The following is a 22,920-nucleotide window of genomic DNA, read 5'->3' on the forward strand; positions in this document are numbered from 1 at the left end:
AAAAAAAAAACAGGTTTCTCACTGGAGCAAGAAGGGGCTCTTTCTGGCAGTATCTGCTGGAACACAGTGTTGTAGCAAGGGCCGTGCCAGGTTTTCAGACACTTGACCAGCAGACTGGAGAGAAGGGTTGCTTTAAGTTGTCGCTTTTGTCTGCTCCAAAGCTGACTGGGATTTGGTTGGTTTGTTTTGATGGAAATTCTCTGATGTTTGAATTGCTCAGTCTCTAAAGCTTTAATCAAAACAAGAAATGCCTTATCATTGGAGTGTACCTGAGCTCCGTCCCTCCCTGGGCAGCGGTTGTGAGCAGATGCTTAAACTGCACTCGTTTCAGTGGAATTTCAACTTTTATCTGGAATATGTTGTGGGAGGCTTGAATCAGAGTATCTTGGTGACACCGTTTTTCATTCCTGCCAATATTTCTACATCTCAGACTATCACACTTCTTGCAGCGAAGATATTGCATTCATAATGCAGCTACACAGATGCTTCCTCACAAGAAGAGAGGCTGGAGCTGTTGATTCTGCAGGTAAGTTTGTCTGTTCAGTGCTGATAAATGCTGGTACCCCAGGGAGAACCTAAACTTGATATGTAAACTTGGAATTCTCTTCCCTGGATCAGCATGGCTACCTTTGATGGGAGTATCTCCTCTGCAATTTTAATAATCCAACATTCGAAAGATAAAAGCAAAAAAGCTTTTTTCCCCAGGGAGAGGCTGTTTTAAAATGCAAAGTAGGCAGGGGTATATAGCTTGCATTTTTGCTGTGAGTGTACAAGGCATAAGGTTTGGGATCTTTACAGTAATATTTAAATATTCATTAATAGAAATTAAATCCCTGTGGTTTCCAGCTCCAGTCTGGTAATCTAATTATCCAGTACAGACCTGGGGGGAAGTTCCATTGTTAGGGGAGGGAGACGGTCCTATCCGTTATTAAACCAGAAAGTGCTGGATACTGCTTATGAAATGTCTATAGAAGATGATCATTTCTACTCTCCCTTCTTTGCATGTTGTTGTACGCAACTTCACCCGTAACTAGCAAAGAGTCTGGGGTGGTTTTGTTGTTTTCCCCGGACAGTTGCATTGCACCCCCACTACCTTGGGTTACGGCAACTTCTTGTTTTAAGAGTAGGAGTGGAATGTTCTGCCTGTTTATTCCTGGAAGTAGATATTTGTCTTTATGAGCTTGTAAAGCTATTAAAGGACTGTTTTCTGCTCTGGTCAGGATTATAGACTTTGAAAAAAAAACTGTTCTGGAGCTTGGGCTAGAAAGGGCACAACTGCAGTTGTTTTCTGCCCCTCTGCAAGTTTAGTAAACACAGAGGAGAGTAGGAATTGCATCTTTTTGCTTTAGGCCTAGTTATAACCTTGATTTTTTTTTTAGTAACTTGGCCTGTCATGTCATTTCTCTTTAACTTAGATTGCCTCCAGTCCTTGCTCACACTGGTGTAGACAGTGCAAAGTACTACTTACAGACTCCAGGAATAAAATGTTGTGCTGTGCTGTAATGTAGAGGAGCAGCACTGGAAACATTTGCAGATGTGAAGAGTAGCCACCTCCATGGGAATGCCTGTGTGTGAACAAGAACTTGCAGTCTAATATTGCATGGACTTTCTCTCCTCCAGCTGCATGAGGACTTAAAAGCCTAACAGCCACTTTCAGCGTGTCGCAGCAAAGTTACATCCTGCCGTGGACCCTTCCAGCACCCAAAGGGGCTATAAGAGAGCTGGGGAGGGACTGTTTACAAAGGTATGGAGTGATCGGACTAGGGACAATGGGTATAAACTGGAGAGGGGCAGATTTAGACTAGACATAAGGAAGAATTTCTTTGCCATGAGAGCGGTGAGACACTGGCCCAGGCTGCCCAGGGGAGTCGTGGCTGCCCCATCCCTGGAGGTGTTCCAGGCCAGGTTGGATGGGCCTTGGGCAGCCTGATCCAGTGGGAGGTGTCCCTGCCCTTTGCAGGTGGGTTAGAACTGGATGATCTTTAAAGCCCCTTCCAGCCCAAACTATTCTATGGTTCTATGAGCTGCCCACACAAGCAGGTGAAGCTCTGAGTTGCCATGCTCATTTATTTCTTACCTGGAGCAATTCTGGACAAGCTGAGCTGCTAAGCAGTGGTCCTGTCAGTGATGTTGTCAAAAATACTTTATTGATAAGCACCAACTCTTCAGCAGGAATTCATGCTTTCACAACAGAGTTAACATGAGCCTATAATCCAAGCGTCATGTAGGGAGTTTCCTATCTGTGCCTTCTGCCAGCAGTTCAGATTGTTTCTGTGCCACTTCTTTTCTGTTGTCTTTGTACTTTGTTATGATTTCTATCCCTCTTTCCCTTAGGCAATATTGTCATCCTGAATTTATGGGCTCTTTCTGGAAAGTTTCTGAAGTTCAGCCCAATGATTCAGTGCAGAATCAAGTAAGAGCAAACAAGGCTGAACAAAAAGTAATCTCTTGCTTAAAATAGTAAATCTGTTAAGGCAACGACTGCGAAAGTACGGGGCAGTACATGGATTTGTAATTCAAGTAGGATTTGTTTGGAAAATCACTGCTGGGAAGAATGTCTTGGATGAGAACCTCTTTGCCTTTGAGGCTGCCGGGAGAGGGCGGCAGCAGTGGCTCTGCTGCACCGCGCTTGCTCACAGTCCAGGCATACAGCCTGGAAAAAAGTTTTCCAGGAATTGCCGTCATGAGTCCTGAAGCCAGAACTCCGTTTTTCTCCCTGTGTGAATCATGCGGATGTGAAGTTGCTTTTATTTCTGGAATCCAGATGAATTTATTACGAGATCATCTTTTCTACTTAACCTGCACGTATAAATCTCAAGCTTTTCTCAAATATTTTCCAAGAATCCTCTCCCTTCCCACTCAAAAAATGCATTGCAGGGTTACTGCATGGGTCGAGGCCCTCAAAGTGTGCAGGGCAAGTGTTCAGGGAAGTCAAAGCTATAAACTTCTCCAAGGAGAAACATCCTCTCTCCTCTCCTGGCTGAAATGGACTCAGTCCTACCTGCTGATATTTTTAGATAGGAGAAACTTGAAGAATGGCCGTGTAGCTGTGAGCTGAAGAATGTTATCAGTGCTGAGGTCTGAGTGAACTGAGACTGGAGAGGGTCAGCCTTCTCCCGGCGTGCTGCTGTTGGAGCTCGAAAACCCGTTATCCCCTTGAGTTCCGTCTATAAACAGATGGAGCAGAATGGCGTTCCTGGCACTGGGGAGGCAGCTCTGCAGCTCCTGGTGCCAGCACAGCACCCGTTGCTGTTCACTGGGACTTAAGAGTGGAGAAGAGGGAAAGGGCCCGGGTGCTAACTTTTCAAGGCAGAGAAAGAGAAATGCATGCGTAGTTTCCCCTTTTTAAGTTAATCAACAAATGTGTGCATGTTTTCAAAGTGTTTCTCTCTTGTGCCAATCTACAGAGGATGCGAGCAGTTACAGCTCATGGCTCCAAGCCTGGCTTGCTTTGAACTGAAGCAACTCTGGAGATCCCCCGGAGTGTCCCCCAAGACAGCTGTTGCACTAGCACCGTGCTTTATGGCAGATGAGCTGCCACGGAGCTTTCTGCTCTGCTCACCGACTCTGTGCTCACCCTCCTCCACTTCTACCCCCTACTCGGCATGAGTCTGTCGGCCTCGGCTGTGTGCGATGCTGATGAGGCAGCAACAGGATGGAGATGAGCGTTTGGTATGGAGGGGGGGAAATGGAGAGGGAGAAATAATATCTGTGCCTTGGTTTAATTTGCATTTGTTTGGATGGACCAAGCTTCTGTTGTGAACATGTTTAGCGTAGACCCCTTCCTGGCTGACATCAGACTGAAAAAAAATAGGGCATGAGAATACAAGTGCCTACATAGAATTGGGCATGGGTTTAGAGTCATGCTGTCACTTAGACCAGCACAGGAAAATCCCTCAGAGAACAACTGATCACAGCAAAAATATGTTAGCGATCTCAGAAAAAGAAACAACTTTTATTCCTGTGGGGTGTTGTTGTTTCTCCCTGAAAGCAACAACTTGTGGTGGGAAAGGTCAGAAGCAGGGCAGTAACGTAACCAAAGCTATGGGAGCCAAGCTGGCCCAACCCAAGGCAGACAGACTCTGCCTAGTTTTCCTCCCACCGCCAACGATGAGGGGACGATTCCCCTTTGGACAGTTTTCTGGAACTCAGTTTCCTTCGCAAGGAGGAAAATTTGTCTCCAAGAACTTTTCGTAGCCCTGTGTTGTCCTTAGCAAAGGGTAGGTCCTTCTTCATAGCAGGCAGCTGTCCTGTAAACATTTCCCACTTAGCCAGGGCATCCACAGTCTTGTCTACTTGAGCCAGTTCCTCCTCAGAGACGTTCCTCTCCAGGGCAGCGATGCAGGTCTCCAGCCACAATTCATAATCTTTAATGATATCTGTGGACTTGGGCCTAGCAAGCTTGGGCTGGCTGTGGGCCTCCGCCAACAAACAAGAATGCTCGTCCTGTTCCAGCTCCTGGCTGATGGAGGCAGCCTGGCTGCAAGTGTCTGGTGTCAGTGGCTCAGACAAGGAGGTCACAGCCTCGGAGTCGTTCTCGCAGCACATCCCAGAATCTGAGCTGAATGGAAGGATGTCCTCTGAGGTGGACAGGTCTGCCGACTCTTGCCTTGGCCACGTGGACAACACAGTCTGTGTCCAAGCATAGAGTTTCTGTGGCAAGAAGACAAAAGTTTCACGTTAGAGAATGAGAAGAGACAGGTACAACTTTACCAGTGTTTGTCAGGTAAGCCTATCTATCTTGAGTGGCTCAGCTGCAGAGGCCAAGATCCTCTCTGCCAGAAGATGGGCTCAGACAATTCATGGTCACCCTACAAAGCAGGACTTTGTCCTGCCACATTTTTTTGGAGGCAGGACATCCGAGGCAGGTCTGCCCCAGTCAGATGTGGACTGTATCTGCCTTATTAGTGAAGATGGCAGGAGAAAAATGGCACAAATTCACTCCTCGCTGTGTGGATATGATCTCAGCGAGAGCCAATTCAATGCCTCTCTAGAGGAAGCTGTCATTATAAAAGCTCCTGAGGTAGTTCTGGAGAATCTTGTTTCACCATGTCGTTAACTCCTGTGGTAATGTGCATTTTACTTCTAAGAATACCTCTTCCCCTCTTCAGCTGAAATGCATAAGTGGGAAGGCCAGGCTTCAGGAAAGAATTAATGAAGGGAAATTGTCTGAGACAATTTCATTCTTAAGTAGTAAATGCCACAATGGGGCACATATAAATGTGCCAGAAGCAACCTGTTTCTTATGCATTGGGGAACGAATTGCAGTACTCCAGTTATCACTGGATAGAAGGCAATCTCCTTGTCTGCCTCGTTGGCGTGCCCTGGCTGGAGTGGGAGGTTGTCTGCTTTTTTACATCCACGTGGCCTATTTCTTCATCTTTGCTTCATGCAGCTTCCAGCTGATGGCTTTGCAAAGCCCCACGACTGCCTCGGGAAACAGCAGCGATAGTTGGAGTATTCATCTGGGCTGTAGCCCCTGGTGCACCAGCTGCTGTGTTGGGTCCCTATGGGCTCAGCTCAGGGTGAGCTGTGGTGTTTGAGAAGCGGGCAGGAGACTTCCAGCCCTACAGAGCCCCTTTCTGCCGCAGCATCCTGCTGTTTCCTCCCCCCTTCCCTCCTCTATTGCTCTCTCTTCAGGCAAGTGACAGAAAGGATAAAGAGCTCAAATTGAGTGGGTGGGAGAAATCGGCCCTGTTTCTCATTTCAGTCTGTGCATGAAGCCTCAGGGAAGAATTTCATACAAGAATAAAATAGACTCTTTCAGCTAAGTTAATTCACCCTGCCCCCTCCTTCTGGGGCAAGAAAAAATGTAAAGGGACAACTTTTCTCCTGCCTCATCCCACCTCCAAGAGCCCTTCCCTTCCTCTGGGTTTATAAAAACAAAGAAGGCACCAGAAGCTGCAATAGGAGCCAGACTTGAGAAGGGGACAGCAAAGCCATTTGAAAGCTGCAATGAGCCCATGATTTAATGCCTCAAAATACCCAAAACTGGTGAATCTGGGGAGGAATCACAAGTGCCACTTAGCCTCATTCCCGAGAAGAGTAAAGGCTATGGAGGTGAGGATGTTCAAACAGTACACCTGGATTATTTAAAGCAAAAGGAGGAGGGGATGATTTACTTAAGATCACTACCAAAACCCCCAAATCTTTCCTGTCTCTCCAATTTGGGGTGGTTTATTGATTCGAATTTGGGAAGGGTTTGTAGGGCTGCAAACCTCTCTTTATAATCTCCTATTTAACTAGAAGAGGAAAACCTGTTCACGGGTTTAGTTTACCTGCAGTCAAGAGCATTTGAAGTGGAAGCCCACCCCAAGTAAGTGACTAGGAATTAAATTTGTTTGAAACCTCGAGGGAGTGCAGGTTTGGCACTGGAAGCTTTTCAAACCCCTCTGCCATGGCAGCGCTGTCATCCCCCCCAGCAGTGCAAACACGCTGCACTGAGAGCAGACACCGCAGCGACCACCACGGCAAGGATGTAGCTCACCCGGCCTCAAAGAGCAGCTTGAGCACCGTTTTTCTCTGCGGTGCAGCCGTTGCAAATTAACCATGGTGGTACGTGCAGAACAGCCTGCGATGCTGCAGAAGCAGCAGGTGGAAAGGGTTGTGGTGGGGAAACACCATGAGAATTGATTTGCTTTCAGTTTTCAAGATGACTCACGCTGGAGTAAACAGCTGTGATGGGAAAATGGAGTACGTTTGAGTGCGATTCAGACAAATAAATTAAGGGTCCCTTCCTCCTGCATAAGGACTGGTTTCCTGTCCCGCATGCTCTTCTGCCCGTAATCAGGTCTCCGTCGCAGACTTTAGCGTTCCCTGCCCCTGGCCGGGAACAGCTTTGTGTCTGGCATTTCCTATATTTATTACGAATGTCTGGGGCTGTTATGTGGCAGGTGGGGATCTGTGCTGGTTTTCCGAAAGGAAATGTGACTTCAGAGTCGCACTTGGCCAGCCACAACCTCTTAAACATGCTTACCTGGTAACTTTGCTGTCTGGTATTGTCTCTGAGTGATTTGTGCTTTCTGCTGTTGTTAAGGTTCCTTAACTATTTAATTAACCTCTGGCATTTCCATCCCCTCTCTCAATGCTATAGCAAAACCTCTTACAGAGATTATCACATCTTTTTTGATATTAATTTGTACTACATCTCACTGTTTTTCCTCATCAGGGAAGCAGGTGTGACATTTGGCAAGTATATCCTTTTCTCAGGTTTGTATTTGCGGGTTCCAGGGGTTGCTGAGCCAACTACCATAGTTTTACTGTGAGTATAAAGGAAAAAAGTGTTTTTCTAGAAAAGCTTAATGTAGATGGCAGCTTTCTCCTAGAAAGCAATAGCGGGATGCTGACAGGTCAGGTGTTTAAATAAACCAGAGTTTATTCCTCTGGTGTTCTGAGCAATTTAGGCACCTCTTGGGTTAAAGCAGGGACTGAACAACAGACAGAATCAGATGGGTCTGACACCACCACAGACACGCAGACCAGCAGCAAAATCATATACGTGTGGCTTTCCCCTGTGGGCTTTGCTGTGCTTCTGTGCGTCTGATTCCAAGCTGAATGAAACTAGAGGCATCCCCATTCTTATTTTGTACGTATCTTGTTCCAAATACTACCCACAGACTTTAAAATAAGCAGCTGTGGAAATTCCTGTCTCTGAACATGATGTGTGTCAGCCAGGAATTATAACCAGGGAGAAGATAGGGTACTGAGTGAGAATGGTGAAATTATTTATATTCCACAAGCCTTTTAGCTACTGAGTCCAGCTTTTCAGATAACATAGGTAGAAAAATCTTTCTAGAGATAAGGGTGTCTTAGTATTATTCCTGATGTTTTCTAAATGTGGTGTTAGTGGTTCTGTGGGTGGGAGAGAAGAGGCAAAAGATGAGTCTGGGACTCTCCACTTAATAGAGAGTAAAAATTTGGGATCCTTTTTCATATCTTTAAACTGAAAAACTGCAGCAAAGAACCTGCTTTGTAATTTTCTCCCTGTTACCAGCAGCACCAGAGAGGCAGAAATCCACGGTGGCACATAGGACAGGGCATAGATGTGCGAATCGCTGTGGTCTCACTGCTGCTCTGGCTTGAAATCTGCCTGTCCTCCCCCGCCTCACTTTTGGAAGTAGCCAAATGTGGTTGAACTGTTGCACTGTCCCTTGTTGTGAACAGCCAGAAGCCCTACAGCTTCTATAAAGTGCTACACTACTCATCAGCCCTGTGCACAACACCCCCCTTATTTAGGTGTAAGCATTCCCTCAGCACCTTGCACCAAGAGCAGCATCTGCGTTCATCTGCGTTTAACGCACGGCTACAACACGTTTAGCACCGCGTTTTGGAGCGAACCACTCTGCTCCCTGCTACGTCCCCTTTGCTCCAGGAAGGGCTGGTGGATCTGTCTCTCACCCTGTAGCGCTCCACAAGTTTGAAGCCCACAACGTGCTGCAGCTTCCGAAGGCAGATGGGACATGGCTCCAGGGGCCGCAGCAGGGCTTCATCCAGGCTCAGCGCACCCTGCATGATGCACTGCAGCCAGCGGCAGGTTCCCAGCCCCATCAGGTGGCAGATCTCATGACAGGTCACCTTCAGGAAAGCAAAAATTAGGGGTAAACGATCAGTCCTGTTTCTACTGCCCTCTCCTCTGCTGTTCCACATTCTCCACTGTCGAAAAGTCTAACCAGCTCATTGCTCAGACCTGGCAGATTTCCAGCCTAGGCTTTTCCAAGGTGAAAAGGGAATGTGATTCCCTTCTTCCCAGGTACCCCAACATCTATTTTTCTTCAGTAGAGAAGTGTGGTTTTTTGAGAAGGAGCTGTGGGAAAACCCTCTAGATAGCACATTCAGAGCTCTAGGGCAGTGCTGTGATCACTGTCTTCCTCAAGGACTGTGTTGTGCTTTTTAAAGGAAAAAACAAGTCGAATAGAGGCTTGAAAAGGGCAGCACGGTCCATGTGAGAAATCTGTAAGAAGCTATTGGCAATAACAGATCTGAGTCTTTCCAAAGCAGACGCTGTAAACGTTTGTGCCAAAGCAAAAACTGAGCAGGAGTCAGATGGCCAAGCATGACTGTGTTAGGACTTGGCATCTGTGGGAAGACTGAGGATGGAGGATTTTCCCTCCTCCTTCCATTGCCACCTAACATCATTTGAAATGACTCCAGGAAGAGACCTCACACTAGAAAAATCCCAAGCAAATACCAGGGGAGGCAGACAGAAATTGCTCCACATGGGCTGCCTGTGGGAGAAATGCTAGAAGTAGAGCTGGCATAGAGGGGAGGTGCTGGGATGAGGTAGGACAGCACTCATAAACTGGCTGTGTTGGAGATGGATGGGGTTTAAGGGCATCTGTGTATAAACGTATGCACAAACTTGTCTAAGGGATTTTTCACATCCATCCATGTAAAGCAGATCTGGCAAGCCGCCCTCTCCCCTTATGGATATCAATGTCTAAAGAAGACACAGTTGCCCCTTCCCCTTCCATCGGTTACCACACAACTCTACATGGTGAGTACGTGATCAGCTAACAGGTCATTCTGTCTGTGCGCTGCCTGAACAGCAAAATACTGAGATGTCCCAAGCATGAGCGTGGGAGCTGGGCAGGGATTTTGTCTGTGTTCTTGCATGGCATAAAGCAAATCCTATAGCATCCCTATACAGGTGATACTAGAGTTCTCTCAAAGGGCATAAGAGGTGTCTATGCAGTGCACTAAAATATAAGCTTTTTAGGACTTTGTGTGGACTTACCTGTGATTGCCTGTGTTTTCTGGGAGCCTCATGCCTGCTTCACTGGGCTAAAAGATGCCCAGCCCTGAAGTATTTAACCCTACGTGGAAAGAAATATGGAGTGCAGGAGACTGCTGGTCCTACCTTACAGCACTGGACCATCTCCTGGGCACTGAACGGCATTGTCCGGTCTCTGGTTTCTTTGCTGGCTTCGCATACCCGTTCTTTCTGTGTGAGTGGATCCAAGCTACTACAGCCAGCCTGAGGGAAATCCCCGGAAAACCTGGCAAAGCTGCAGACTCCCACTTCTGTAAAGAGAAGCGCGTGCATGATAGGCATCATCTCTCTCACGCCTGCGTCTCAGCTTAGGCAGCATGAAAAGAAAGCTGTTGTAGCACAGTCCTGTTGAGCACACAGGATGAGATGAGACACACCGCAAAAGGTCTGTAGGACCTCAGGTACCTTTGACTGGACCAGGAGCTCTGACTCTCCTTATTTTAAATTGGGGAGCCCTCGTTCCTTTTATCAGGGAGTGAATAAAATGTTAAGGATAAGATTTGGCTATTACAGTCTCCCAGAGAAGACTTTTTGGTGCAGTGCTGCCTTATTTGCATCCTGTGCTAGGAAACCATGGGGCACTAATCCTACCTTGTCCTGGCAGGAATTTGCTGAATGTGAAGCTCCAGGTCTCACACGGGTAGAGGTCCAGCAGAGTGAGTCCAAGGACACACAGAGCATCCATGGGTTTGTTGTTCTTCAGGAAATTCAGGATCCCATCTGGACAAATACAAGATGTTCATTAAAATGAAACATCCCTAGAAGGCATGCAAGAGCCAGAATTTCTGGAGGAGGATGTAATCCAAACCACGTACAGACAGAGCTACTGGATTCAGCACCTCAGGTGGAGAACTATGGCTGTGTAGCCCAACCCCTCAAACCAGAGTAGGAGCAGAGCTGGCTTTTTAAGTGGTGCTGAGTACAGAGTTCAAACAAAGCAGAGCATTTCAGACCTGAGCTGGAGCAGCCACATCACTGCAGTGCTGGGTCTGTGCTAAGCACACGCTGCCCACAGTACCTGCAAACAGCTTGTTCCTGATGGATGTTTGTGCAGCATGAGTCTGGCAGCAGACAAACCCATTTCCCTGGGGAGCTGTGTGACACTTGAACCCAAATTTCCTAACATGAAAGGCCCACGAATTCCCCATCTGCACCACCCAGGCCACTAATTTATTTTGGCTCTGGACAAGAGTTGGGAGAACTCAGACTACACCAAATCTACAATGCCTTCCCGCGGAGCTGATCTGATCTTTTTGCAGAGCTGGACCTAAACATAATAGCACAGAAAAATACAAACAGTGGAGGAAAATATGATGAAAGTCACCGTGGGTTTTTTTCCTGTTTCCAAGCTCAAAGTTCTGGGTTTTCCATGGGAACAGGATTTCTCCCTTTTCACTCCCTTCCTCATCCCCTCCCGACTCAGGCAAAGAAGAGCTATTTCAGGCGTTTCCTAAGGGAGGGTTTGTGCCCGTGTGCCAAGCTGCTGTCTCTCCATGCTCCCCGTTCCCAGGTTCTCACCTGCATGAAGCTGCACCCTGTCCGTGTCCTGGCTGTGGCGGTAGCAGCAGTGAATGGAAGAGATGGGGATGGAGGGAAGGCACTTCACACGGAGACCCAGGAAGAAAGACTCAACACAGCTCTGGAGAGAATCCAGCAACGAGAGTCCGGCAGGTCCTTCAATTAAGTCTAAGAAGAGAAGCTCCGTTATCAGTTCCTTAAAGCTAGGGTGAACCATAAGGTGCGAAGGGGTTGTGTGGGGCTGGCTGCAGCGATGGGGAAGAGGAAGGCTGGTTCGTTCTAAAGTTAATTGCTTACTCTGGGATGTGGCAGACATCTCTTGATGCTAATACAGATATGGAGGGGGCTCTTTCTGGGAGGAGGCTTGGGGCTCTCGTACATTCTCATTAGCAGAGCAGATGTGTTAGAAAGGTTGTCTCCTATTTAAGTTGTACTGAAAGATGACTGTGAGAACGGGTGGATGTTTTTAATGAACCATCATGCATGAAACTCCAGAAATGCTCTTTTACCCAGCATTGTTTTACATAACGATGCATATGTATGCATGCATACATATATTCATAGCAAGTCTCACCCAGGGGCACACATGGCATTTACAGGAGAGTTATACTGATGGTTGTCATCACAGCACGTAGCTCTGGACTGGGGGCATGCACGGCAGAGCCATCAGTGTTACAGACTTATCTTTGCTATGACAGTTGCATTTTGCAGGTTAGTCCTTAGAAGAAGATGTTAGTGTTCAGCACCACCCGCCTCCCTCACGTATCTTTCTCAGTGGTTTAGTGACGATGCCCACATTACCTATAGGTTGCAGGTAAATGTGCTTTCGATAGAAGTTCTGCTTCCTCCGCAGCATGGCGTGATAGAATGTCTCAAAGTCCTCGGGAGCATCGGGGTGGCTGAGGAGCCAGTCAAAAGCCGTCCGGATAAGTAACGTGCAGAAAAGCGTTCTCTTTGGATTGTAGGCTTCCGAGAGGAACAGCTTCTCTGCCCTGGAGAAAGCTTTGGCATAGAGCTCCTGCAGGGCTGGGTTGGTGGAGATGAGCGCGTCCTTCAGAGCCCGGGGCCCGAAGCTGAATTCCTGAGCGTGTTTGCACTGCAGCATCGCGAAGACACCCACCAGCTCTGGCACTGCCTGCAGGAGGGGATACAACCATCAGCACGTGGCCTCGTGAGGGACCCAGAAACTCTCAGGCTTTGCTCTTGGAGCAGTTTGCCCTACGATCTCAGGTTTGACTGCAAGCCTGTAAACGCTGTGCCTACCACTGGCCAGGAGGGTTTACATGAGAGCAGCTGTTATAGGGCGCTCTACATCTGCGTGTGTGTCACTGGTCTATGGACAGTGTACCAGTAGATGGTGCTCAAGAATGCATAGCTCCGTTATTGCTACCAGATATCTAGATTAAAGCAGATAGTTTGATTTTTATTCTTTTTTTTTCTTTTCGGTGCTCCATCCCAAAGTCCCAATAACACAGGAAACACCTCAGCGGATACCAGCTGGCTCCACTGGTCCTCATGCACTGTCAAAAGGCAGTGCTGCTTTTTGCTTGGGGCTCTCAAAGGTGTAGGAAAGAAGAGGTAGGTCTTGGTCTAAATTTTTCTACCAGGAGCCTAAAATCCTGACTTGCCTGACACCAGCCACTCACCACTGACAATTTCCTCTAACAGCTTTTAATCCTTACTGTCAGGTATCAACGCAGGGCATCTGCCAGCTCACAGTGCCCTTGCCAGGCTGCAAGATGTGAGAAGGTTTGCCCAGCCTGATCCACAGGTGGGACAGGGTGTGTGAGATCAGCGTCTGCTGTGCTGCCTCTCTAGCAAGATATGTACGGGCCCATTGCCATCATGTCACTTCATGAATAACTTCATGTCACACCATGTTTTCATCAAGAATGCTGGTGATGATGTAGAGTAGTAAATAAAGAGCAAATAAAACCCTGCAGCAGAGAGAAATTAAGTTGGAGCATCCCAGAAATATCCTCTCCAGGGTTCTTTCTGAGGCCAGCATTTCCCAGAGCTCCAGAAGTCAGGAAGCTGTTTACCGTTGTGGTTTGTGCACCTAGGAAGATTCCAGTAGATGTCTTGGGAAAAGGGAAGATGAAACTAAGTGAAACCCTATGGCTAATCCAGGATTTTTCCAAGGACAGTAATTTTTTGTAAGGAGATCATGCCAAGTATAAGCATTTGAGAGCATTACTTTGGGCAAAGCTGCCTACCACAGGTAAGCACTCCACCTGTATAGGGCAGAATGAAAAATGCACAGGTATATATGCACAAAAGCATTGAGTTTCTAGGAAGTATTATCTTCAGGCAAGTTAATACTAAACTAAAAGAAGCCAGGCAAGCTTTTCAGGTGGATAAGGAAACATACCAGCTGCTGATCATCACCATTATAATGACACCATTCACTCAGAGAAAATAGAGGTGAAATACCTTTAGGAAGGAACTGGTTAAGTCTATGACTTAAGTAGGTCTGTATCCTCACTCTGTCATAGAATCATAGAATAGTTTGGTTTGGAAGGGACCTTAAAGATCATCCAGTTCCAACCTCCTGCCATGGGCAGGGACACCTCCCACTGGATCAGGGGCTCCAAGACCCCATCCAACCTGGCCTTGAACACCTCCAGGGATGGGGCAGCCACGACTCCCCTGGGCAACCTGGGCCAGTGTCTCACCACTCTCATAGTGAAGAAATTCCTCCTTATGTCTAAATCTGTCCCTCTCCAACTTATACCCATTGCCTCTAGTCCTGTCACCACAAGCCTTTGTAAATAGTCCCTCTCCAGCTTTCTTGTAGCTCCTCCAGGTACTGGAAGGTCGCTATAAGGTCTCCTTGGAGCTTTCTCTTCTCCAGGCTGAACAACCCCAACTCTCTCAGCCTGTCCTCATAGGGAAGGTGCTCCAGCCCTCGGGTCATCTTAGTAGTCTCCTCTGGACCCATTCCAACAGCTCCATATGCTTCTTATGTTGAGGATTCCAGAGCTGGACTGTCAGGTAAGTGACATTCAGTAGCCCTTGAGGACAGCAATATAACAAGAAAATTCTGTATTTAAACAACAGCGAGCCAAGGACTTCCCTCAGTTACACAGTGAAGGCTCTGGTACTTTGCACTGTAAGAGAAACACGGCAGCCCATTAAAATTAACATTGAATTTCTTTACATCTAACCCTTGGGAAGATACGTGTACGTATAAGCAGTCCTTAAAAAGATTCAGTTTATATGATCTTTCTCAGCCCTAAGGGTACAGCCTAGGAGAGGGAGCAGGTAAGCAGTTTTCTTTTATTTTCACAAGCTTTGTGTTTTGCTAGCATTAAAGGCTGACAGCAGAGAGCACGGTGGGATCTGAAGTGGTACAAGGGATCTAATCCAACCATAGTTTAGAAATAAAACCTGCGATGCTTCCTCCGCCACCTCCTCTTATTGCCCAAAAAAATGCCCAAATCACTTCTGCTGTTTTTTACAACTAGCAATAAGAGTTTGTGTGAGAATTTTGTGTGCTTTGTCACCCAAATCTCTGCACTGCTGACTCGCTTCCAGATTTGGGAGGATGAAGTGAGAGTTTGTCTCTATGGAGGTCACCAGGAATTTTGCCTTGGGCTGGGGCCAAGACTTCACTTGTTCTGCACAAACTTTAAATACAGGCATCGTTTTCCTTCAGAACTTACACTTGGAAACTACTAAGAATATTAAAATGACTGAGCATGTGATCCTGTGAGCTACTGACTGCCTACCGCTCCCAAGGAAATCAAGGAGAGAGTTTGCACTTGGTTTGGGTTGAGAGTGATCTTGTCAAAAAAGGTTTCTGAGAAGCACGAGCCTCTTCCAGCAGCGCTTCCTGGCAATAAACGGAGTGTGGGTCTGGGGGAGGAGCGGCTGGGTAGAAATTGAATGGATTTTTCTTTTCTTACTATGAAGTAGCAAAGAGTGAATGTATGCAAGCGCAGATACAATGAGCGCACAGTCTTGTAGTGTGTGTGTCCCCAGGCTCTCTTATGGAATACAGTGCGTACCCAAAGCTATGGGATATACATTGTTCCTAAAGGCTTCCTAAAAGGGGACATTCACTCAGCTCCAGACAGTCCCAGCTATGACCATGGGTGTTTTGTGATGCCCACCACACCCAAGGATGTCCATGATTATGCTTTAGTGGTTTGAAAGCTCAAGCACAAGCATTCACTCGCAACGCACTGTCTGGAGCACCGCGTGCCTCCATCTCCTGGAGACTTTAGTTTTGCTTCTGATAGAATAGCAGCCACCCATTACGGTCTCCTAATCCAACACAATTAATTCTCTTTACCAAGCTTTTCTAAAATATTTCACTAGGCAAAATTAATGCTTCAGAACATTTTTATGGACAACTTCAGCAGTTTTAAAAAAAAAAACAAACCAAAAGCGTTTTACGACATTAACTGTAGTGGATGTTATTTGTGCTGGAGCTAATATATGGATATAGCATTTCATTAACTGAAGTAGTGCAAAAGGGTTTTGTAATTTAAGCTCTTGTGTTGAGGGTGCCTTGTATAACTCCCTGATCCAGTGCTTCAGGAGGGAATGGCACTTGAGCTTGGGGTTTTTTTTGCCCTCAGTTTTTAAGATGTCGATATGCTAACGAAGGAGTGGAAGCATGAGTGCATCCTTCTGCCCTTCAGGTATGTAGGAAGGAGATATCATGTCTTTAAAGCAAAAAAGGAGTCAATTTGGCCCTTTGTTTAATGACAAGCTGTAGGACTTGATTAGCAAGTCCTGAGGAGGAGAAAGTCTGTTTATTTAAACTCTGTTTATTTAAAACTTGTAGTTGCACTTGAGGAAATGCTTTAAGCAAAATAAGCATTTAAAGATCTGCTGCAAATGGAGGCACTTACCACATCCACTGATGTGCCATTCTCTACTTTTACCACGAGAAAAAAAGGCATCCTATTCCCAATTTTGTCATTCCATCTTGCAGATATTTGCTAATGTTGTATTTTTTCCAAAACAAGGAACAACCACATTGGATTGTACAAAGGAGCAATGCCTGTCTGTGCAGTAGGAAACACGTGCCTCTGCCCTCCCGGCACCCACGGGGTCCCTAACAGGGCAGGGAAGGAGCCAGCTTGTGCCGGGAATCCTAACACGGTTTATGGAGACCTCCCTCTCCTTTCCGTTATTCATATCTTCCGTATCATTCATTCTCACATCCAGGCAGTGCAGTGGGATACACAGAACCCAAAGGTTTTGTCACACGGCTCCTTGTCTGCTGTTGGGGACAGCATTGTCCAACGATGACGCTATAGGAGCCCAGCTGTGGCCTTTCTTCTTGGGGTGCATGATGTGAGGTAGGAGCTCCAAGGACAACACGGGCCATATGCCTGGCTTTTGGTAACATGTAGAGTTGGTTTCAGATTGGTTTCAGATCCAATTGAGCATATTGCACAAATCTTTTTACTAGGGAATTGGGTGGATTTCTTCATGATGGATGTTTTCACAAGAAATGCCCTCAAAACCCTGTCTCAGCACGTGACAGCTGAGCAGTCGGTATAGTCCCTTTCTCACAGTAACCTGTAATGAGCTTTACATGCAGTTCAGGTTACACATAAATTATTCTCTTTGCAAATCAGACACTTATAAATTATTCTCTGTAATTGAAAATTACCTATGAATTATTCTTTTTGTAATTCACAGATATGTGATTTATTCTCTATTACATTGACATTGCTTTCTTGGATAGGAAAGCCTGGGGCTGACGGTAACCGTAATTCTCAAAAGCCAAGGCAATATCATAGAATGTGAGGTCATTCGGGATATTCTGACAAGATAGACACAGTCTGGTGTACAGAAAATCTACCTTGTACGGGTCCAGAGAAGGGCATTCAGTACATAATGGATTTATCTGGTATTTTATGGAATTTGGTCCTAACGTTGTACATATAGTACTTTTATAAACATACATATTTTTTAACTTTTTTTTTAAAGCTGGTCATTCAAAGTTGTTTATTTAATGAGTTAACTCATGAGCCCTTTTCACTTCTGATTCTCTCATATACACTGCAGCCTGCAGATGCACAGAAGGAGATTCATTCTGTCTCCTTCCCCTCACAGCTCTTGTGAAGTATTTAGAGGCAGACTCACTTATCTGGCCTCTTCGGATGTCAGAGGGACATTAGCAGAGCCTCTTAAAGCTGATTAATTGCTGAGGGTAGGTGCTGCACTGTAAACAAGCAGTGATAGTGCAGAAAATTCATAGCCAGTAAACAGAAATTAAAAGCCCAGAGCAAACATAACAAGCATTATTATCAACACATGCCCTAATTATCAACACATGCCCTACTTGCTCAGTAGCTCTTTTCCTGAGATATGCAGTTGGTGTCTGCTATTGCTACTCCAGGGTCAGCCTGTCCTTCCCAGTGTCACATAGGTGACAGCCTGAAAGGAATTTTCTCTATTTATTTGTTGACATGTATAGAAAGAGATTTTTCTTGGCTGAACTCTCAGCGGGCAAGAAAGTCCAGTGTGATGGGACAGAGAGAGGACACCGAAGTACGAGAGCATTTAACTCTGATCCAAATAAAATTCTCACCAGTCCATCTCCTTCCTTGCACAGAGCCAGGCTTCACCTGCCGGATAAGCTCAGCTGCTGGGGTCGGAACAAAGCTGCCCGGCCAGGTTCAGACCTGAAATGGGACAATCCCCAGGGGCCACACGGGAACTGGAGAATGCTCAGCACTTCTCAGAATCAATCTCCTCCGCTCATGGATAAAATACACTCTGGACCTGCTCATGTCCCTATGTGTACCCACAAGGAACAGGGAGCATCTTCTGTTTACTCCACACTAAATGGCAACAATACACTGATCTTTGTGTGTTCTACAGCATAAAGCTAGATAAAACCTTCTGTCCCACTGCCAGATCCCAATGATATTTATATGTAAAGTCTCTAGAATATGTTTGTCAAAAGGAAACAGATGCTTCATGTGGTCTCTCTGAAAATGAGTCATTCCTGGTGCTGTGGAAACCTTCAGGGATTCACACATACATTTACTGGGAGGAGAATCTACCTGTCATACTGGAACTGGGATTGATAGGTTACTGCTGCAAGGCTCAGTCCTCACATGAATCTTCCTCTTAATTTACTTGGACTGTTGGACAAGTCAGATGCACGACTCAGATGCAGAAAGGTTTTCAGGATTAAAGACTAGATTTGTAAAGGTCATTAAATACTGAAGATCGAGACAGATTTTTCCATCTGTCCTTATTTAGTTATTTCAGTGTTCTTAAGTATTTGAGAACACCTACACATTCACGTTCCCCTTGATTTGGTTTTACGTTAGAGCCTGCATTCTTCGACATGCTCTTCCTCATTTGAATATGTATTAAGGACATACATTATTCCTAGTTTCAATCTTCTAAGGGTTGTATTTATGCTATGCTCATACATAATGCTACCTTTTTTTTAGTGCCTTCTGTTTGAGGCTCTCTACGTGTCAGAGAAACACTCATGAACTTCTCTGCGCTGCCCTTCAGAAAGTTAGCAGCCAGAATATGCCTCTCCCTTTCATCACCCATTTATTCATCATTTTCAGCACTTCCTCTGTTCATTCTAGTCTGGTTTGACTCTCTGTGATGCTTCTCCCGTGGACACGTGTGATGAAGGGCTGGATCCTTCCTCCCTGGCTCTTGCACGAGACAAACCTCTACAACCTCCTGCCTGGTTCCTGCGCGTTTGCTAACCAAAGACCCCAAACCACCCACAAGCAGAGCAACATCTATCAGCGCTGTACAGCAAACCGAACACTGCAGAGACGCCGGAGCTCTAATCATTCACAGCTCCAGGCACTTCGCTCTTCATCATACTTGTCTAGACACACTAAATGGTTTCTGCAAGACAACCCCAGTGTTAGCCAGGAAAGAGGCTGCATTTTCCATACAGATGAATGCCCAAACAGGTATGGCTGTGCTTCGATATTTCCTCAAGTACAGGCGTTATAAAAGCGATTCATCGCGCCGTATAAACGCACTGTAACGCTGAGCCTCCTCCCAAGAAATCAAGTGTTTTTGAAGTGACACCGACAGATAGGGGATGTTTATGTGCATTTCACAGCCAAGCAGAAGGAAGGGTGTCCAAAGCCACAAAGAAATACAGTGTCCAGAGCCACAGAGCCAGCACAGCTTGGGCAGGGACAACGACAGACCCCAGACCCAAGGCTTGGAAGCGGTCCGCTGTAGCCCAACCACAGAGAGCGCTGCCTGCGAGGGGCTTTGCCGGGTAAAAGGCACGTTCTGGAAATGCTGCAGGAGCAGCTCCTGCTCCTGGGACACCTGAGCCCACCCAACCCCGCTGATCTGGGATGGGGATCGCGCGGGTGGGGAAGGACCGAATCCCCCGGCGGTGCCGGGCAGGATGCCCCGAGCTCGGCCCCCAGCACCCCCTGGGAGCTCGGCATTCCAGAGGGGGTCCCGGGCAGCACCCCCGGCCCCGCATGGGGATGATGCCCTGGGATTGATGCCCGGGAGGGAAAGAGGGATGCGCCAGGCGGGATCCCCCGCACCCCGGCACGCGGGATGCCCTGAGCGGGATCTCCCATGGCTGGGAGAGGATGCCCCGAGCAGCGCCGGGGATGCCCGCAGCGGGTCCCCATCCCCGCGGTGGGATGGGGGGGAATGCCCCGAGCGGGACCCTCCATCCCCGGGGACGGTGCCCATCACCCCGAGAGTGCTCTCCCCCGCCCGGGGAAGAAAGGGGAAGGGGAGGGGGGCTCCCACCGCACCCCGAGGTCGGATGGACCCCCCGAACCTCCCAACCCCGAGATGCTCTGGTGGGGGATGCGGGACTCACCGCCCGCCGGGCCGAGGCTGCGGAGACCGGGGAGGTGCTCGGGGCTGGCGAGGCGGAGCGGAGCCCGGGAGCGGCAGCAGGAGGAGGAGGAGGAGGAGGAAGAAGAAGGGGGAGCCAAAGAAGGGGGGGGGGGGGGCTCGGCACCTCAGCCGGGAGCCCGCGGGATTCGCCGAGAACCGCCCCCGCCCCTGAGAGGGGCAACCGCGGGGGGCGCCATGGAGCCTGAGGGGGGGGCTGACGGGGGGGAGAGGGACCCCGCGAACTGGGGAGGGGGAGAGCAGGGACTCCACAGACGGGAGAGGGGAGAAAGGGGGCCCCGCAAACAGGGGAGGAGGGAGAGAGGGGACCCCACAAACTGGGGAGAGGGAAAGAGGGGACCCCACAAACTGGGGAGATGGGGCAGCTTGGGGTTCAGGGAGGGGGAGAGGGAACCCAGCAAACTGAGGAGATAGGGCAGGTCGGGGTGCTGCAAGAGGGAGAGGGGACCCCACAAACTGGGGAGGGGGAGAGCAGGGACTCCACTGACAGGAGAGGGGAGAAAGGGGAGGAGGGAGAGAGGGGACCCCACAAACTGGGGAAAGGGGGGAGTGAGACCCCACAAACTGAGAAGGGGGAGAGAGGGGACTCCACAAACTGGGGAGTGGGAGAACAGGGACCCCACAAACTGAGGAGATGGGCAGCTCAGAGTGCAGGGAGAGCAGGGCCCCACAAACTGGGGAGGGGGAAAGAGGGGGCAACGGGTACTGGGTGATCCCAAGAAAGGGATCTCTGGGAGCAGCAATGGGTCCCTCCCGGCTCGGTGGGGCCTGGGTGGGGCCTGGGAGAGAGGAGCGAGAGCACAGTGAGACCTCATTTTGGGAAGCGCATTCCCAAAAAGCCTGGGGCTGAGCAACCCAACAGCGCTACAAGGACGGAAAATCCTTTAATCTCTGCTTTTAATAAGAAACCAAGGCAGGAGCAGGTGTCTGGAGAGCAGAGCACGGGTTCTGTGGGTCTGCCAGCAACTGATGGATGCCGTCTCCTCCATGGGTTCCGTGTTTGCATTTGCCTTGATGCCTCGCCCAGTAGATCTTTCCCACATGAACTGGATACATTGCTGCGTCCCAGGATGCCCTTTAATTTGGGAATATTATCTGTTCTTGGAAAGGTTAATTTTGTTAGGGGAGTGGATCTCTATTCCCATTTCTTCTTGGCTTCATTTCCTCTGGCTTTCATGTTTTGATCCCTTCGGTGCTTTGATCCTTCGTTCCCTAGATGGAACGAAAAAGGAATACCCTGCCTGGGACACAAGCGTGTCCTTAAGTGGCATAAACTGAAATTAGACAATAAAATGTGTTTACAGCTGTAGTGTAACTGCTGCCCGTGCACCCAGCACCACCAAGGGCCTCGCCAGGGCCAGCAGAAATGCCCCACAGGAGCCAAGGTGTCCGTAGTGACAAGTGACCATGTGCCACAGCATCCCTGTGTGCTGCAGCCTGCATCCCCGGGACCTGCATTGCTCTTTAGGCACCGACAGCATCACTGGTGAAAAATTGCCCTAATTTGCTGCTATCATAATCAGGCTGAGAGGTGAAGCAGCAGCTTCTGGCAGCAGCGGCTGCTCACAAAGCCTCTGTGGGAAGCATTCCTGAGATTCAGCATGTGGGGTGGGCAGGAGGAAGTCCTAAGGCCTTGCAGCAGCAGCATCTTCTACTTCAGCTGCTTCCCCAAGCACACAGGATGCCCTCTGTGCTGTTTTAATTGATTGCTGCTTGTAATTAGAGTTTATTTGTGTTAATTAACTGAAATTATCTATTTGTGAGCTGCTCAAAGTACACAATCAACATGCTTAGAACAATACAGACCCCAGAGTCAGCTCCTGCTCTGAGGAAGCCATGAGCTTCATGATACAGCATGCTACAAAAAATGCCTTTTTTTTTTTGCTAAGAAACTTATTGCACTTAAATATAATAATTAACACTTTGCTCAGCTGCCAAACTGCTGCCTGGTCAGCACAGGTAAACAGGACAGGTGGTGTTAATGAACGTTCATAATGATGCATTGATCCTGGGTAAAAACGGGAAGGGCTGGGGATTCCTTGCCCCAAAGAGCTTACTGTGAGGGAGGTGGAGAGCTGGAACAGACCGAGGGGTGAGGAAACAGCCACGCGTTCACTCTCTGACTTTTTAGAAGGTGAGTGGCTTTATTAAGAGAAGATCAGGACAGCGGGAAGGGGAAGAGGGAGGAGGAGGAGGTCAAAAATCAGATGAGAAGATGGCCAGGAGTTAGTTAGAGAGGGCAAATGTGCAGTTAATCGGAGAGAGAGTTAGGGCCAGAGAGGGAGTGGAAGAGAACAGGGAGGGCTGCACTCAGCGTTAGCTCAGCTGTGATTAGAGCTGGTCGCAGCAGAGACGTGATGCTCACCACAAGTGGCCTTTATCTGCAGTGAGCAGCAGCAATCATTATTCTGCTTCTAAACTCCATTGTTTATGCCAAGTTGCGTTTCCTAAAGAGGCTACAATCCATTGCCTTCTTGTAGAAGGATGTAAAATACAGAGACATGTGCCTTGGGTAGATGAGTACAGGAAACTTCATGGAGCAGCACGTCCTCAGGGAAAGTTGAATGAAAAAATCCCTAAACCGATGCCTAAGACTGCAATTTAAGTAACTGTTGTTGTTTAGCTGAAGAAAATCTTATAGTGATACATAAATAGCTCCATGAGGAGAAAAGGCAGGTACCCAAGAGCTGTTTAAGCCAGAGAGAAGAGACGTGGCCCAAACCCACAGCTGCAGGCTGAAGCCAGACAAATTGAAATGAGAAAATAGGCATTAATTTTTTTTC

General features: G+C 47.9%; 1 protein-coding gene across 1 annotated transcript; it reads right to left on the minus strand.

Annotated features, from left to right (window-relative positions):
* Positions 1-3,934: 3,934 nt before the first annotated feature.
* On the minus strand, positions 3,935-20,164 carry AMZ1 (archaelysin family metallopeptidase 1). Its single transcript, XM_054081098.1, has 7 exons — positions 20,100-20,164; positions 12,089-12,422; positions 11,288-11,455; positions 10,361-10,489; positions 9,857-10,020; positions 8,398-8,574; positions 3,935-4,653 (listed from the first exon to the last, which is right to left on the minus strand). Exons 2-7 carry the CDS (start codon positions 12,390-12,392, stop codon positions 4,087-4,089), a joined length of 1,509 nt encoding a protein of 502 aa, XP_053937073.1. The 5' UTR covers positions 12,393-12,422; positions 20,100-20,164; the 3' UTR covers positions 3,935-4,086.
* Between the last annotated feature and the right edge of the window lie 2,756 nt (positions 20,165-22,920).

The sequence above is a fragment of the Cuculus canorus genome, chromosome 15, assembly GCF_017976375.1.
Source record: "Cuculus canorus isolate bCucCan1 chromosome 15, bCucCan1.pri, whole genome shotgun sequence".
In the NCBI taxonomy this organism is placed as follows: Eukaryota; Metazoa; Chordata; class Aves; order Cuculiformes; family Cuculidae; genus Cuculus; species Cuculus canorus.

Excerpts from the sequence above, each read along its gene's own strand:
- AMZ1 (XM_054081098.1), bottom strand. The coding sequence starts at position 12,392 with ATGCTGCAGTGCAAACACGCTCAGGAATTCAGCTTCGGGCCCCGGGCT. Across the intron at positions 10,021-10,360 it reads CAAATTCCTGCCAGGACAAG|AAGTGGGAGTCTGCAGCTTT; the intron begins GTAGGATTAGTG and ends TTCTCTTTACAG. Across the intron at positions 8,575-9,856 it reads AGATGGTCCAGTGCTGTAAG|GTGACCTGTCATGAGATCTG; the intron begins GTAGGACCAGCA and ends GCTTTCCTGAAG.